The following is a 17323-nucleotide window of genomic DNA, read 5'->3' as shown; positions in this document are numbered from 1 at the left end:
TGAAAGGGGGGAGAAAGGGTGAAATCATCCCATTTCCTTTCATTATTCTGTTAATACCAAACTCAGCTGTTGACAGTTTGAGTATAAATGCTGTTAACTACTTCACTGATGAAGGTTTAGGATAAAACACTTAAATATTTTGGGATGGTGAGTGGAGTTTGGGATTATGGGTGAAGTTTGTGTAGAGTTCCAGAACTACCTCATCCTCCACCTGCCATCACCCCCAAATTTTCCAGTCCCTTTTACAAATACAGATTGTAGACCCTGACAGCAGGCTTGCCAACAGGTAGGGGACAAAGGGAATAGTTGGCCTGTGTCCCAGCCTTTCAAGGAGGCCTGGAGCTCCAGCTACTTCCACTTCAGCAGTGAGAGATCTGGGCCCCTTTGAAATGCTGGTAGCGCTGCTCCACCACTCAGTGTGGCTGGTGGGGGCAGTGGCTGCCCTTGGCTCCCAACCCCTTCTGCCCTTGGTCCTGCCCCTTCCTGGGCATGGAGCCAGGTCCACCTCCCACTTTGATTGGGGCCCACAGTGGCTGTCAGCCCCACTGCCTGATAGAGATTGTATCAGATACTAACTTTATTGCATTTGAACTGCAGTCCAAAGGCCAAGTTTCATGGTTCATTTAAAAAGGGAAAAGAGGTTGTCTGGACATGTTGAAGATCCACATAGAGTATAAGCACCAGGTTTCCCAGGAGCTGGATGATGAGACAAATTAAGTCTTTGGAAAAAGAGCTTTGGCCCTGAATTCATCCAGCTGATCCATGGAAAGATTTTAGTGTTCTAGCTTCTAATCATCATCCCAGCCAAAGTGCCATGGTAGCTGCCAAAAATAAGTAAAGCCTATGAAATGTAAAACTTACAAAAATAAAAATAAAAGTTTGGGTTATTATGAAACTTACAAGTCTGTTTATTTGAAGACATATTAGGTTGCTAAGTGACATCATGGAATATCATTCCTGAACTTCCATTTTCCAGTATATAGTGTGATCCAGATTATTTTTTGATCAGATGAAAAATAGGGGAGCCAAAGGAAAGATTAATTATAACATTTAATCTACTTGTTCATTCTATTAAAAAAATTTAACATAAAATTACCAGAAATTGGAACTTATATATAAGCTGTGACTCTGTAACATCTTCTTCTGATGGAGCTGCTGAAATATTGTGGTACCTTTTCAAAAACAGCAGTTGATACTATCAATAACTCATTGGCAAAAGCTGAAGGCTCTTTAGCTACAAGGTTTAGTCACATGGTACATTCCCAATAAGCAGTCTGGCACATACTTCAAAAACAAGGATGATTTAGTACAACTGACAGAAAAGAAATTGCTATGTTGCCCTAAACACAAAGTTAGGGTCAGTCCATCAGAGGGCTGGAGTTTCTCAGGCCTACTGTCTAGAGTGCTGCAGCTCACTGAGGAAAATTATTTTGAGAAAAATTAGGTATCATCTTCTGGTTCCACTGGGCAAGATTAATTTTTATTGTCTTTTGGGTCATTGGAACTCTCCACACTGTCATTCTGATGCTCAAAAAGCTTATTTCCATATAGTAACATTTAGGGCCAGTGCTTTTTTTGTGCCAGTACTATCCAGAACTTCAGCAGCCCCAGCCATGGGATTGGTGGGAGGCAGGGAGGCGGCTGAGTACTGGCTCCTGGCACTGGTTTTGGCACAAGAGCCACCTCAGAGTCCCTGCAGTATCTCCATTTTGTGCACCTGAATCTATGTAGGAGCAGTTCCCTATTCCAACTCTAATACTACTTCCTACTATTGCATCACCAGCAGGTTAGATCACTTTACACAGACTTTTTCAAAGGGTTTCCATTCCAAACCCCTCAAAATAATTTTCTTCAGTTAGCTGCAGACGTGTAATTCTCTGCCAAAATGTTTCTAGCTCATGGAGCGACTCTAACCCAAAATTTTGGGGAGTAAAGGCACTTCGAATTGCCTGCAGCTACATGCATGCCAGCACTTCAAAGTTTGACACTTATCAGTTGCCGTGAGGAGAATTAGTCTAAAGAAGTGCTGCATATTCACCGCAGCACTTCATTAGTAATTTCCCATCATCCTGATTAACATGCCCCCTTCCAAGTTGGTGGCAAGTGTAGACCCAGCCTGTCTGAGTTGAGCTGTGTGGCTGTTTCTCTATCCAAGCACTACTACTATTTTCAGGGCAAACATTTTTGATGTTTCAGTTCAGTAAATTGAACCAGAGAGACGGTTTCCCAGACCTGGAGAAGAGCTCTCTAAAAACTCAAAAGCTGGTCTCTCTTGCCAACAGAAGTTGGTGCAATAAGAGATACTACCTCAACCACCTTGCTTCTAATATCATGTGATAAACAGAGTTCCAACACGACTGCACACAGTAATTTGAATTGCCAGTTTCGCCAAACATGGTCAGTTTGAAATAAGAGCAAGTTTTGTTTTTATTTAAAGAGATCCTGTGCAAGTAACCATTACTTGTTGAGGAATAAAATACTGTAATAAAATGACTATAGAGCGTACGTTTAATGTAAGTTCTTCCGGCATTGCCTCCTTCATGATGAAAGGGACTAATGTAGAAGACCATAAGAACTTCATCATGAGGGTTACACATACTTCAGAAGCACTTAGATGTTCTAGTGATGGACAATATAAAAAAATCCTTAGATAGAGAGATGTACTACTGTGCTCCAAAGGGTTACTCAGATAAGCAGGATCTTTATTTGTACCCTGTCTCCTTCCATGAGCTGAGACTTTCTAATAACCATGATGGTAGTTACAATATCATCATGCAGACACAAAGCTTCCCATTTATCAGAACTCATTATCTCTTCAATTTTCTCAAATTAGTCCTACACCTGTAACACTTGCACATACACATCCACAGATGCGTTGCTTATATTGGCTGCTGTATTTTACTGTAAACTCACCTAATTTGTTGTCTTCCGTAAGAAGGCTGTAATGATTTGCATCTTTCTCTGAGCATGTTTTACTTGGAATCATACCTGACCACGCTTCTAATCCTCTCCCTTTTGTATTATTGCTGTTGCTTTACAGGTTTTTCTAGCATTTTTAATTTAATAACAGCTGCAACAAGAATTATTTAAGTATACTACTTCTGTCCTCTAACAGCTTGCTAGTGAATATAATAAACATGACGAGATCTGAAGTGTAATCCTGTGCCGTACCCTTAGGCCTGTCTTAATTCAATTTGCTGTCATTTATCATCGTCCTTTGTGATCCTCCCCACTCTTCAAGCCATGTCAGGCTTCCAAAATAAATTGATTAACAGCATGAAACTTACTTTTAATACAAGGTGCGTCCTTTGTGTCTAAATAGCGGTTCAGCTTTTCTCTGTCATGAGGAATATAAACTCTTTTTTTTCACGAAGGCTAAATCTCATGTAGTTTAGGACTTGAGGTTTTAAAGCAAATCCCTATTGCTGTAAGGCCCTGGCTCCCCCTCATACAGACGGGCCATTGCCACCCTCTCATCCACATTGCAGCACTCTCCTACGCAAGGGTGGGGACCCCACGCGGAGAGGAGAGGAGAGGCACACTTTATCAGGACCCGAAGGTCCTGGGGCGGGGGCAGCCCAGGCAGCAAGTCGTGGGGGGTTTATGGGAGGGAGGCCCCTGTTACAAGCTCGCACTGGGACCGAAATATGGTGCTCCGACCCTGTCCAGACAGCAGCCGGAACGTTCCCCACTCCCCCCAGCCAACCGTGCTGTGAGGTGAGTTCTCGGTGCCCCCTGTACTACCGAGCACCGCGCAAGGCACTGGCACGTTCCCCGCCCAGACACGGAGACCCACAAACTGCTCTCAGGCTCAGTGCTGGAGCCGCTGCCTAGGAACGGCTCCGCGACCTGCCCGCCGCGGGACATGCTGGGTAGTGTTCCTTGGTTACCGTTGCTATGCGCGGCCTACTCCCTCCCCTCCCGCGGCGTGAGCGGAGCGGCGAGATGGTGAAGCAAACGATCCAGATCTATGCCCGGGTGAAGCCCCTGGGCAGGAGGCAGCAGGCGGGGGTAGGTGTCGGTGGGGAAAACAACGGGGCTGCAGCCGCGGGAGGGGGGCAGGGATGGACGGGGAGGAAGCAGGGGACGGGGTGGAGCAGGGGGGGAGGCAGGGAGCAGCCCGGCAAGGGGCAGGGATGGAGCGGGGTGCCCTGAGAAGGGGGCGGACTGAAGTGCCGCGAGGGAGCAGGGGGCTGCCCGGGATGTCCTGCTGCAGTGTGTGCGTGTCGGGGGGCGGGCGGGTTGCGACGCGAGTTCTTTCTTTGGTTCAGTATTTCTGGTTTCTGAGACTTGGATCTCGGCGGTGGTGTACGTAGTGCGGCGGAGGAGGAGGGCTTGGATCGCCCGGAGTATGTGAAGTGGGCCGCCCCGTGCGCTGAATGTTAAAGAGAGCCTTGAAAACTGTAAAATTGTGCTCCAGCACAGTGGTTCCCAACCTTTTCTGTTACATGGCACATGCCACTGAGACAAACGATTCCAGGGCAAACCCACTTTTTGCACAGAATCACAGAATCCTAGGGCTGGAAGGGACCTCAGGAGGTCATCTAGTCCAGCCCCCTGCCTAAAGCAGGACCAACCCCCACTTGATTGCTCATAAATGTCACATTTACTTACATTTACTATGTTTACGGACTTAATTAGAGAGGTTTGCAACATAGTAGATCATACAACAAGCTAAACAAGGTATAAATACACAAATGTTTCAACCCACCACAGAATACACCATCTTAGACAGCGAGCGTAGACACATTTTCAAAATCTGCTCAGGGCCATGCTAGGGGTGTTCAGTAAACGAGTAACCACTGAAAGTAGGATCCCTCCCCACCAGCCTGTTGGTGCCAGGATGTGGCATTTAAACTGTGTCCCATTTCAGCCACCTCCCAACACAAATGGGGATCTGCAGAGTTGCCATTTCCCCTCACATGGCTCTGTAAATAGCCATTGTGCTGGGTGGGGGGAGGGAGAGAAACTGACAAACCCCATGCCGGCTCTGACTCAGGCAATCTTGCTGTGTGAGGCCCACCTGACATGGGGTCATCAATTTCTACCTGTGGTGGCTCTGTGAAGAGCCACAATGAGGGAAAATTGATGAAAACACATGGCACACTGGGACAATTCTTGTGGCACACAAGTGTGCTGTGGCACATTGGTTGAAAATCCCTGCTCTAGAAAAGCTTGTGGCTGTTGGGGATAAGGAGGGAGCTGATTTTCTGTACATTTACAGGAAGATTGTTTAATGCAACCTTCATTGTGGCCACTGGAAAGAGCTGAAATATTTCATCTTCACTGATGTGAAAAATAAAAAGTTTAATGACAATACATTCATAAAAGGCAGGTATGTTTAGCCATAAACCTCTTAAAAACAAACACCTGCCATTGAAAAACAAACATAAACGTGTCTTGTGGAAGATTAATAAGGCACTCATCAAGTAGCTTTGGACCATAATTTAAGGAGCCTGGGGAAAAAAAGCTCAAGCTCCTTAAATCGTGGTCCAAAAACTACCTGCTAAACGCTTTATTAATATCATACTGTAAAAACTTCTTTGTTGTTTTTTAAAATAAATTCCTGGTTAGATATTTGGAAGTGGTTGTTTTGAGCAAAGTTTAGCAAGGAACTTGGTTTCTAATTGCATTCAGATATTTTGAAGTCTTATTTTTGATGGATATGTGAGACAGAGACAGCTCTACTGTATAATGCAGAGTTCCCTGTAGCTGAAGTGGCAAGGGCTATATTTTTGAAAGAGGCCAAAATGTGTTTTCTCCTTTCTGTCACCATGGAATTCTGATTAGTGAACAGTAGACTGACAATTCTATAATTTCTGCGTATGATCTTAATGAGATGATGCAGTTAAATACATCAAGATGATATGTTCATGGTACAAACAACTGTTCTGCTGTTGAAATAATTTTGTTTTGCAGATTTATTCAATTGGTGAAGATGAGAAGTCAGCCTCCAGTTTAGAGATTCTTGTGCCACGTGACTTGGCAGATGGATTTGTCAATAATAAACGAGAGAGCTACAAGTTTCAGTAAGTTGACTCTTTTCTCTATACACAGTGTCACCATTGCCTACAGAGAAGATTACTGGGAAGGATCAGCTGCTGGATTCAGTGTGCCAAACCTGTGGAGAGTCAGTAAAAGTTTCTTACTGATCTCTGATTACATGACACAATTTGGTGTATTTAGTAAGATATTTTAAAAAAGATTATTTAGGAAAAGGAAACTTTCAATGCTACATTACGTTAGACTCTACCATGATTTCAGGCCAACACATGATAAAACTAGAAAAGTTTAAAAGTTGAGCTTGTATGCTTCATCAGCCTATTAAAAACGCCTGAGTCCTGTTTATAGCCATATGCCCATGCAGCTAGTTACAAATTTGTAGTGTAGGCAAAGCCAGACTGAGGGATGTACCTAATGCTCCTGCACAACTTAGTAAGTTATTATAGGGGGGGTAATGATTTTAGCCAGCTTTGTTTACAAAAAGCACTTTTAACGGGAATTTGTTGATTTCATGCCTAACCGAAACACAGTGAAGAAAATTATAATTTGCCAAATGAAAAGGGAAGCCATCATCTTAGAAAATATATATAATTTTCTAAGAAGATATTACAAATGAGAAGTAAACACAATTACCTGATATATCTAAATTTTGCATACAAAGAATACTAACATTTTGTGTGGAATTTCATATCAGTTGAAATTTGATGCTGAAAATATCTTAAAATTTGTGGTACCTTAGCATTCTCCAACTGAAATTCTTGCTGATGTCACTGAATGGGGGCTGTGCAACACCAGTTTAGGTTGCAGATGTCAATGCCAGCTTAATGGATGCTAATATTCTCTGTGGCTTTATTGTTCTTGTGGGATTCTGTGCAAATTAATTCTGAGAAATACTGAGCATTTTGATTCTTCATACATACAAAAGGACTATTACAGGCCAAACACTTCCTCCTGTCTCCTTAGAACTCACTATCTTTGATAAAATCTTTCTACACTGGTCATCTCACTGTGGGCCTGATGCTGCAGTTCTGTACTCATAGGCATAGTGTCATTCAGTGAATTCAACTTCAGTGAATAAAGATTTGTAAGATAAGGACCTATCCACACCTCATGCACTGACTATTTTCCTATGTATTGCATTCGTCTGCATAAGTGTAACCTTTGTGATCCAGACTACATCTTTTTTACATTATTTGTGATGAACCATGTGGATTTGCAATGTCAAATATAACAGCAGATTTTGGCTTATAGTAAGTAACAGAAGCTTAGATTTTTATTTCATATCTACCTATTGACTACAATGTTTCCTAGTTGCTACTCTTCATTGCAATCCAAAAATTGGTAGCCTGGCTGTACTTTTTATGTATGCTGCTTGGTTATAGTGTAATTTATTTATCCAGTTTTCAGTGTGATGCCAGTTTCACACACTGATCCCTTTGATATCTGTAAAATGCAGTTATTTTCCCTAACCAGCATCATTTTATCAGAGGATTTTATTGTTCAGATCTTGTCAAAGCAGTACTGTTTACAATTTCTTTGTATACAATGCACAACAGTACACTATGGTTAAGGAAAACATTGCACAAGGAAAACATTGTACAAGATTATATAAGCCCAATGATGTAAACAGGGACTAGTTACAAACAGAAGAACAAAATTTCTTATTCAAATAGTGTTTTAAGATGCTGCATGTTAATTTGCTTATTATGTTTAGATTTCAGAAAATTTTTGATCAGGAGACAAAACAAGATGCAGTTTTTGAAAGCATTGCCAAGCCAGTTGCAGAATGGTATGTTTTAAGCTTATATAATTAGTTATATGAGGTCATTGGTAACTTTCATTATGCCCTGTGGTGATTTTAAAAGGAGTGGTGCTTTTATTCTGTAAATGTTGATTCATCTGAATGTGATAGGTATGCAAGAATTCCCTGGGAGTCCTTCTTATAGAAAGTATCGGAGGGGTAGCTGTGTTAGTCTGGATCTGTAACAGCAGCAAAGGGTCCTGTGGCACCTTATAGACTAACAGAAAAGTTTTGAGCATGAGCTTTCGTGAGCACAGACTCACTTCATCAGATGCTGGTCTTGGGAATCTGCAGGGCCAGGTATAAATAAGCCCGGCTTATAAATAAAGCTTATTTATACCTGGCCCTGCAGATTTCCAAGACCAGCATCTGATGAAGTGAGTCTGTGCTCACGAAAGCTCATGCTCAAAACTTTTCTGTTAGTCTATAAGGTGCCACAGGACCCTTCGTTGCTGCCGCTTATAGAAAGATTCCCTCATCATCCACTAGCTTAGTATTGCTATGATTGCCTGTTTTGTTGACATTATATGGGAAACTAGAGGAATTCATATTGTGTTAGCTTATCCAATTCCATTGATTTATATCCATTGGTCCTCCAGAAAAGTTAATTTCACAGCCCTCACACTAGGAGTGGGCAAGATAGGGCCCTGCCTTTGGATCTGTCTCATTGCCTGCCAGGATTCTCAGTAGCTGCAGCGGTCAGCTATTAGAGCCATGTGCCTCTTGGTACTGCGTGGCACTTGTGTATGGTGGAGGTGGAGACACTTTGTACACAGCCCTTGCCCCAAGTAAAATCCTCGTCACACCTATTGGCTGAAAACTTTCTCTATCCCTAGCATGTTGCACAGGGCCCCAATGGCTGGCTGCTTTGAGTGGTCTGGGGCTGTGGCAGGCAGGGAAACTATCTGAAGGCCCTGCTGGGCTGCTGACTGGGATCTACCTGGATAAGCACCTCCCGGTCAGAACCTATGTCTGGTACCCCACCTTCTTCCACACTTCAACTCCCTGCCCCAGGTCATCATCCAAATCCCCTGCACCTCTCCTGCCTCCTTCCCATGTCAAAGCTCCCTCCCAGACCCTGCACCACCTCCTGAATCCTCAGAATCTTCTCCTGAAATCATACCTCCTCCTGCACTCCAATCTCCTGCCCCAGCTCACAGTCCCACCTCCTTCACCCAAACTGCCTTTTAGACCCCACACCCTCTTCTGCACCCCAGCTCCTACACAAGCCCCCTTCTATGCCCAGCCTCTCCGCAGAAAAATGTGGCCCTTGACCACTTATCAAAATCTTGGAGTGCGCCCCCAATCAAAAATTATTGCCCTCACACTATGCAACTGGTTTCCCAAAGAAGGGGGTTTGCATGAGGAAATCTAATCAGTTTAGTCTGTATCAATTTTAAGGACAATTATGAATGTGCCTCCAGTTTTCTCCTTATTACTTTCTGCTTACTGTGCGTACTCATGGTGTTGATAGCCTATCGATATAATAACTAAAAAAAGTTTTAATTTTGGAGAGTGAAGTTTGCAGAAGCCTAGAAATCCCAGCATTCAGATGGTTGTACAGCCGTGGTTTCCTTTAGTGTTCAAGTCGAATACTACTCTGTGAACGACTGTGGTTTTTAATTTATATTTATTCTTCTTGGTCAACTTGTGGCCCTGTGGCTACTAAACTCCACACCATGTACCCCACTGTTTCATTTGTTGATTAGTCTTGCCTTATTCACTGTATGCAGTCCAAATTGTTTATTGAATGTGGAAGCACCATGTCAAACTCCATCCTCCTTCACTATACAAGCTTATCTCATTCATTGTCTAGCAAGCACACTGACCCAGGCTGCCAACCTGCAGAGAAAAGCAGTATGTGTTCAGATAATTATTGATTGTACTATAATGCATGTGCACAAGTAGCAGAATTAATTTTGTATGAACTACAGAAAATATGATAGTTTTCATGCGTTTTGATGTGTTTTCAAATATATCTGAAAGGACATCATCTGCATGCTACTGAGTCCATTTCAAAATATTAGTTTAAGGTAGTTTCAGGTGGTACACATAGCCAGGAATTCCTTTGTTAATTGTTGTAGCTTTACTATCACAATTTCCCATTTTTTTTTGTTTGTTTCCAAATATTTTTCTTCCTCCTATTGCTGCATAAAAGATCCACACAAATAAGGGGAAACTGTTGATGCAGAGGAAACAGTCAACGTGAAACTGACTAGCACAAATTGAACAACTGGAAACAAATTAGAGAGGCATACAATCCCTATATAATCTTTTTTAGTTAGCCATCTTGGACGTTGCTTGTAACAGTTTCAGGTTTGATTTTTTTTTCCCCCAAGTTGATAGTGTCCTTTTTAGCTGTAAAATGTCCAACTATTGATTTTTCCATCAAGTCCTTATCTGGGCACTAACCCATTGACCTCAACAGGAGTTTCCTTCGTAGGACTTTCAGATTAGGCTGTGAATGAGGAACAGTTTCTCAGATCATTATGTTGTTGCTAATAGGTTAATTAAAAGCTGGAAACATATTTTTATAATTAGAATTTAGGTGGGAATGTTTGCAAAATATCAGATACAGAGGTGGAAAAGATGGATTTTTGAATCTAACCATCCACAAATTCTCTCCTCAAAATGGAATTTCTTAATTTAGCCATGGGAGGAGAGAGGTGTGTTTCCCAGTGTTTTGCTTTAGAAGTTGCTCTTTAGAGCTGTAAATTGGTAGTATTGTATGTTTTTATGCATTGGACAAATGGATAATACAAGCATCTCACACTCACAATAAGCAAGACTTTCCCAGTATATATCTTGAATTCCGTAAGGCCTCACCATGTTGCTGTTCCCTGTAAAAGGTACTTCTCGACATTTGCCTTGTTTTACAGTGATATGGATTTGTTCGTGAAACCTTTTAAACAATATCTTCAGTTTAGCTATACTACGAATGCACTCATTCCTTCATTTATAATTAAAATTAAGATTTTGTTTTTAACTGTTCCTCATTTGTATTGATATTTTCAGCAAAAGATTTCAATAGTATTGATGAACATGGCCTGTTCCTGGCAAGTAGAGAGTTAAAACCCCGTCCTGAGGATGCCAGAGCTTGGATTATCAGCATTCTTATGAAACTCCAGTTGCCAGAACTAATTGACAACAGGCATCTATTTATTTCTAGAAAGTAGGGCTAGAAGGAATTAGCTGGAAGGTGTGAGGGCTCAGCTATGTGTGTTCCATAGCTCACCTATATATTGCTTCTGAGCTGTAGGAATCTACCTCTGTTTGTATATGAATTTATGTTTCATGTGAGCTGTATTCTTCATTTATGTAAAAATCCATCTTGTTATAACTTTGGCTAGAAGCAGCCAAAGCCTGTTACATTAGGAATGAAAAGTGCCAGTTCCATTTAACTGTGTGACCAGCTGCTAAGCCAGACCAAGTCTTCACCTGGGCTTTACTTTAAAGTGATAAAAGCCAAATTATATATTCATTCTAATCAAATCATAGTTGTCTGACTTCCTTCTTTGATTGTGATTGAGACAACAATGCTTATTTAAATGGTTAAATATGTGCTCTTATTCTTGATGAAACAGCAGAATATTTCCAGTGTTGCGAAAAAACCAATTATCCAAACAAATGTTTTGTAAGCACAGTTAAAACTTCCTCCTCTTCTTCTCACTGCTCTTCCAAGGCAAAAGTATATGTTTACAAATGTGTTGTTACTTATTCATTTCCTTAATTCATCAACACACCTCTCCGCTTAACCCCATTCCAGTTACTGATGATTTAATTACATGTCTGTCTGTTATTAGCATGCCAAAATTCTTTCCCTTGGGGCAAAATAAGCATGATAATTGTTACTTCTGGAAGACCACAGTTGTTCATAACAAATTTGTCTTCATTATATAAAAAAATAATTAAGCTGAAAGCTCAAGTCTACACTTTTCTGAAGAGGGAGTCATTTGATAAATGACCAGACTGATTGTGTTATGCCATGCAAAATAAAGCACAAAAAATATCAGTGAAACATGCCAGCAGTATGCCAGGATTGCTTGTCATATAATCATGTGGAAAAATTATTGAATATTTGGAAACAAACAAAAAATTTAAGGCACTCCTAAAAGTTGGGGAAAAAAAGCATAGACTAGGCATGGTATTAAGATCTTTCTAGATTAAGATCTTTCTAGTGACTTGCTAGATGGATGAAGATGGACATATTGTCCGATTTGTATTCTCATTTAAATCCACTTTCTTCAGTTTTAGTCTACTCTGTGTGGTGGGTTTTTTTTTTTGTTTTTTTTTTTTTTGTAAAACACAAAAGTCCTGTGACACCTTATAGACTAGCAGATATTTTGTAGCATAAGTTTTCATGGGCATTCTTATGAAACTGCTTCGTCATCAGTTAGTCTATAAAGTGCCTCAGGACTCGTGGGCTGGGTCTACACAAGCCCCTTCCTTTCAGAAGGGGCATGTTAATAAGCAGGTTCAAAAGATGCTAACGAAGCACTGCCATGAATATGCAGTGCCTCATTAGCATAATGGTGGCTGCAGCAATTTGAAAGTGCGGCTTTCGAATCGTGCACCTACCATGGAAACGGGGACCTTCCGAAAGGACCCCCCACTTTTCGAAAGCCCCTTCTTCCTATCTGGTGTTAGGAAGAAGGGGCTTTAGAAAACTGGGGGGGTCCTCTCAGAAGGTCCCCATCTCCATGGGCAGCACGATTCGAAAGCCGCCCTTTCGAATCACTGTGGCTGCCATTTTGCTAATGAAGCACTGCATGTTCGTGCCAGCGCCTCATTAGCATCTTTTGAACCCGCTCATTAACATGCCCCTTCCGAAAGGAAGGCACTTGTGTAGACACAGAGTTGTTGTTTTTGAAGATACAGACTAACTCAGCTACCCCTCTGATAATTGTCTTTTCTTTTTTTTGTTTTGTTTTCGTTTTATTGTTATTGCTGGTTTTTTTTTTTTTGTTATTTCATTAAAAAAATCTAGTCTTACTGTGAAAGTGCTTCTGGTCACCAACACATCTTCAGCATCATTTGCTGTTTCACATGACTAATATGATCAATCTCTGAAGCTATTGCATCGTGTTTTGTTTTATTATCAGTGATTTTCTTTTCCTCTTTTTTTTTTTTTTTTTGGTTTTAAATAATTAGGGTCTTCATCTGTTTTTAAAATGTATTCTGAGCCCTTCCTGGGGATGAGCCATCCTAACCTCTAATTGCCTAAGATCTGAAGCGTTACTTAGACCACTCAGGCTGTGCCTACATTAAAAAAAATAACTTCCAAGTAAGCAACTTCGAAGTTGAGCATCTACACACACCCCACTTAGCAGTTAAACTTCAACGTAGGGCACTACTCCATTCCTGGGAACAGAGTAAGGACTTCAAAGTTGGGCTCCCTTCGAAGTTAACTTTGAAGTGAGGGAAAATGTGCCCAGAAAACAACAAGAAGTCCTGTGGCACCTTATACACTAATAGATATGTTGGAGCATAAGCTTTTGTGGGCAAAAAGCCACTTCATCAGATGCAACAGTACATCGTAGTGGCCAGCAGAGAGTATACGTACATTTTCCTTTACTTCAAAGTTAACTTCAAAGTCCTTACTCCATTCCCAGGAATGGAGTAGTGCCCTACTTTGAAGTTTAACTTTGAAGTAGAATGTGTGTAGCTGCTTGACTTCAAAGTTGTGCTTCGAAGCAAGCAACTTTGAAGCTAATTTTATAGGGTAGACACAGCCTCATTGTTCAGCCATTACCTTACAACACTGAAGTCAAAGAGATTTAGTTACATCCTATTTTGACCTAGATAAGTACAGATGTGTGCCAAAATCCAGTAAAGCTATTGGAAATGTCTTCCTGCCTGTGTGAAGACTAATTAAATGTTAGCAAGTAGTGACGCAGGGGATTTCCTCTGAAGGAGGGAATACTTGCAGTCTTGGGCGATGTCTACACTAGAGGGCTTTGTCAACAAATTTGTGTTTTGTTGACAAAACCCATGGAACGTCCAGATTTCCAAGGTTTTATGTCAACAGAAAATGAACAGAATGCAGCACTTTTGTTGACATTCTTATCCCACTCCCACAAGGTATAATGCCTCTGTCGACAGAGATCTGTCAACAGAAAGCCAGTCCAAAAGTTCCAGGGCGGGCCTCTGTTGACAGTCAGGCCTTCTGGGACCTCAGGCAGCCCTGTATGGTGTGCTTCTGGTTGGGTATTTTCTTGAGAGTGACCAGGTATTCCAGCCACTCTCTGTTGACAGAGCAGATCACTCTTGCAATCCACTTGTCAGTTTGGCTGCAATTTGTTCACAGAAGTTTTGTCAGAAGATATCTTCCAACAAAATCTTCTCTTGACAAATCGCTATAGACATAGCCTTGCTGATCTCTGAAAGCTGAAGCTGCTGTATAGCTGTAATCTTATCCAAACTATAGCTGACTACTATGCTTTTCATTTGCCCTTAAGGTTTTTAAATGCTTAACCATCTTTTTTTTTGCCATTACTAGAAATTAATGTTGATGTTAGAGAAATGAAGTATTCAAAGCATAATTATTAAAAGACACAAATGCATTGAGAAGAACAAGTCTCAAACTGAGAACTGTCTGAGCAATTCCAACTGTCCAAACAGTGTCATATACTCAAGGACTCATATTAATTTTTGCAAGTATGAGACAACTGCTGAGTTTTTATGCATTGTACATTTTGGTACATAAATGCTCTTTGAATTGTCATAATTGTGTTCTTCAACTTCTGTAGGGAACTCTCTCTACCCTTCTCTCTCTCTCTCTCTCTCTCTCTCACAGAATAAAAAAAATTAATTGTTCTTTGTTCATTGTCCCCATCACTCAGCTGTGGTGTAACATTACACGTTTCCCATCTTGGTCTTGTTTTGTGGTGTTATGGAGTGCAGCTGCAGCATGTTGATCCTGGACTTGTAGCATTGGCTGGTACAGTAGGTTGCCAGGTGACTTAACTGGCAGACAGAATTGTTTCCAACACAGTGGCCTAATGAAGGAAAGTTTTATATATTTATGCTACTGTGAAACTGAAAATAAAGATATTTTCAGCTCACTTGTTACAAACTATTAATCAGTCTTGTCTTTTAGGTTGCATGCTCCTTGGGGCAAAGAGTATTATCAAGCCTTATATTTGTATAGTACCTTGCACAATGGGTCCCTGACTTGGTTGTATCCTCTAGGTCTCATTGGAAAGACACGATATATTCACAATGTGTCATTGGCACAGAGTTTCAGAAATAGTTCTTTGAGGTTTACGTTAATGTGGCTAAGTTAAAAGCATGCATAACCATAGTAGCTGTGTGTGTAACATTGTTTGTTCTTTATGGATTTTTAGAGATTAAGGTGTAAACAGCAGGCGTGATTATTCATGGTTCTAAATAGTAGACTCAAATGAATGATTGTCCATTCCTGAGCCATTTATATTCCTCAGTCAGTGTAGTAAGCAACTGCTGAGCTCTGCTGTAGACAAACTTTTACCATAGCTGTATTATTACTAATATGGGTGGCTTTGGCACAAAAGGGGTGTGTGATCACTTTCCTTTTGGATGACAATTTGACACACCCCATTTTAAAAATTGTGCTAAACTGAAGAATCAGACAGTAATGGTTAAGGCCTGTTCTTGAAATGGTTGCAAGCGTGGGGCCACGTGAAGTGCAATGATTCATTAACATTTCATCAAACCACTATTATAGGGCATAGTATCTATAAGATTTATTTTTACACAAATTACAGATTTTCAAACTGTTGAAGAAATCTGCTTAGTATAGGTTACAGTGTGACTTTGGGTGGATGCATCGTTTTCAGCAAAATACCATCTTTATGCAATGTTCATGGCTGAACTTGCATAGTATAGAGAACTTGTGGGAATATATTGCACCTTCTTTTTCAAGAAAATTTGGAAGTGTTGCACGTTCTTTTTCAAGACAGTTGTTATAACAGAAGCTGATTTTTGTAGTAAGCTCTTGAAAAAACAGTGTTGTTATGTTTGGGAGTTGGACATATCTCTTGAAATATGAGGTATCACCAAATTAGATTTATATCACAATTCTGGCTAAGATATAAAGAGAAGATGTCATGTTGAGATATTTTCTTTATTTTTTCATGAAAAGGAACTTTTATCTGTACTCCAAACTAGAAGGGATATTTAAGTACTGACCTGCTCCAAAGGCAAATCTCTCAAAATTGCTTTTTAAAGATAGAAATGTTCACCATTCTTTTAATCATAAACATCAATACTTGAGAGCTGGACTTGTCAGGAGTGTGTTGAATTTTATTGTGATTTTATTGTACATTAAGGGCTTATGAAACGGGGAGAGGGAGAGTGCAGGGACATCAAGAAAATAGGGTAGTGGAATTTGAAATGAGGGGGGAGCCAAGATGTTATCAAAGATACTGAAGTTTTCCTACTTTCTTTCTTCATTAGTTTAGTATTTGCATAGCTGTTGAGTGACCACCTACAATTAGATGACTATCAATTTAAAATTTAAAACCTCCTCCTCTCTCACCCAGCCCCAACTCACTCATCTTTGCAGAAGGCAGCTAGCTCCACGTGAGTCTTTGCTGGCTGCCTGTTTTTAATAGTGACTGCACAGGGTCACCCATGTAAAATGGCAGAGGCTGAGAGCTTGAAGCAAAGACCGTCTCTGTCTTCAGGTGGGGGGAATGATGTGGGGGCTGGGTCACCTCGTGACCGCCCTGGAATTTCTTCATTCCCCCCAGGGGGGCATGCCCCCCAGTTTGGGAAACCATGCTCTAGGAAATGTTTTGAGGCCCTTCTATGGCTTGTGTTATACAGGATGTCATATTGGATGATCACAATGCTCCCTTTTGGCCTATGAATCCATACATAAATAAAGTGTCCTTGCCCTAGAGCACTCAATCTAGCATAATAACAAGAAATGAATACTGATCTGTAGTCTACTTTAAGTGGTTTGTGTTTAGCAGTAGCAGCAAAATCCAATTAATGCTTCATTTGTTTGCTAAATAATTGTTATAAAGTCCTTTATCATGATCGCTGTCAGAATTTGTGTAACGGGATTAAATAGGGCCCAAAGCCTTGCACAGGTAAAATTACTTTTGAAATCTGCGTGAACTTTGCTTGAATATGGACTGCAAGGTTTGATTTTTGGTGAATGCAACAGTTTTTTGTTCTTATATATGTCTCTCAAGTCAAGAAGTAAATGCTGTTATATTTTTTACAAGCTACAATATAAAACACTGCTTGGGAATACAACAGTACAAATTGGGACATATTTTGATCATCCCTTTTTACAGTATTTTCCTTCTCTGTAGACTCTATAGTTCTGTACTTGATATTTACTATTAAGGAAAATTGTCCATCCAAAAGCCTGGCAAGTCATAAACAGTAGTAATTTTGTGAAAGCATACTGGAGACACAGCTCTTCAGCAACATCCCAGCCAATCTGCCTGGAATTAGCTCATGAGCTTTTGAACATGAAGCCATGCAACATTTCATAAACTCACTAAAAATCACTTCAGTGAGACC

At 40.8% G+C, this 17323-nt stretch overlaps 1 protein-coding gene across 1 annotated transcript in view; it reads left to right on the top strand.

The window, feature by feature from the left end:
• Window positions 1–3929: 3929 nt before the first annotated feature.
• The window catches only part of KIF6 (kinesin family member 6), a 310424-nt gene continuing 297030 nt past the window's right edge, over window positions 3930–17323 (top strand). Inside the window, exons 1-3 of the mRNA XM_074988562.1 lie at window positions 3930–4011; window positions 5920–6029; window positions 7718–7792. Coding sequence (XP_074844663.1) covers window positions 3946–4011; window positions 5920–6029; window positions 7718–7792 — 251 coding nt within the window. The 5' untranslated portion in view covers window positions 3930–3945. The remainder of the gene's footprint in view (window positions 4012–5919; window positions 6030–7717; window positions 7793–17323) is intronic.

Source organism: Carettochelys insculpta, chromosome 3 (assembly GCF_033958435.1).
Source record: "Carettochelys insculpta isolate YL-2023 chromosome 3, ASM3395843v1, whole genome shotgun sequence".
Lineage (NCBI taxonomy): Eukaryota > Metazoa > Chordata > Testudines > Carettochelyidae > Carettochelys > Carettochelys insculpta.
This window is presented reverse-complemented; position numbering and strand designations above follow the sequence as displayed.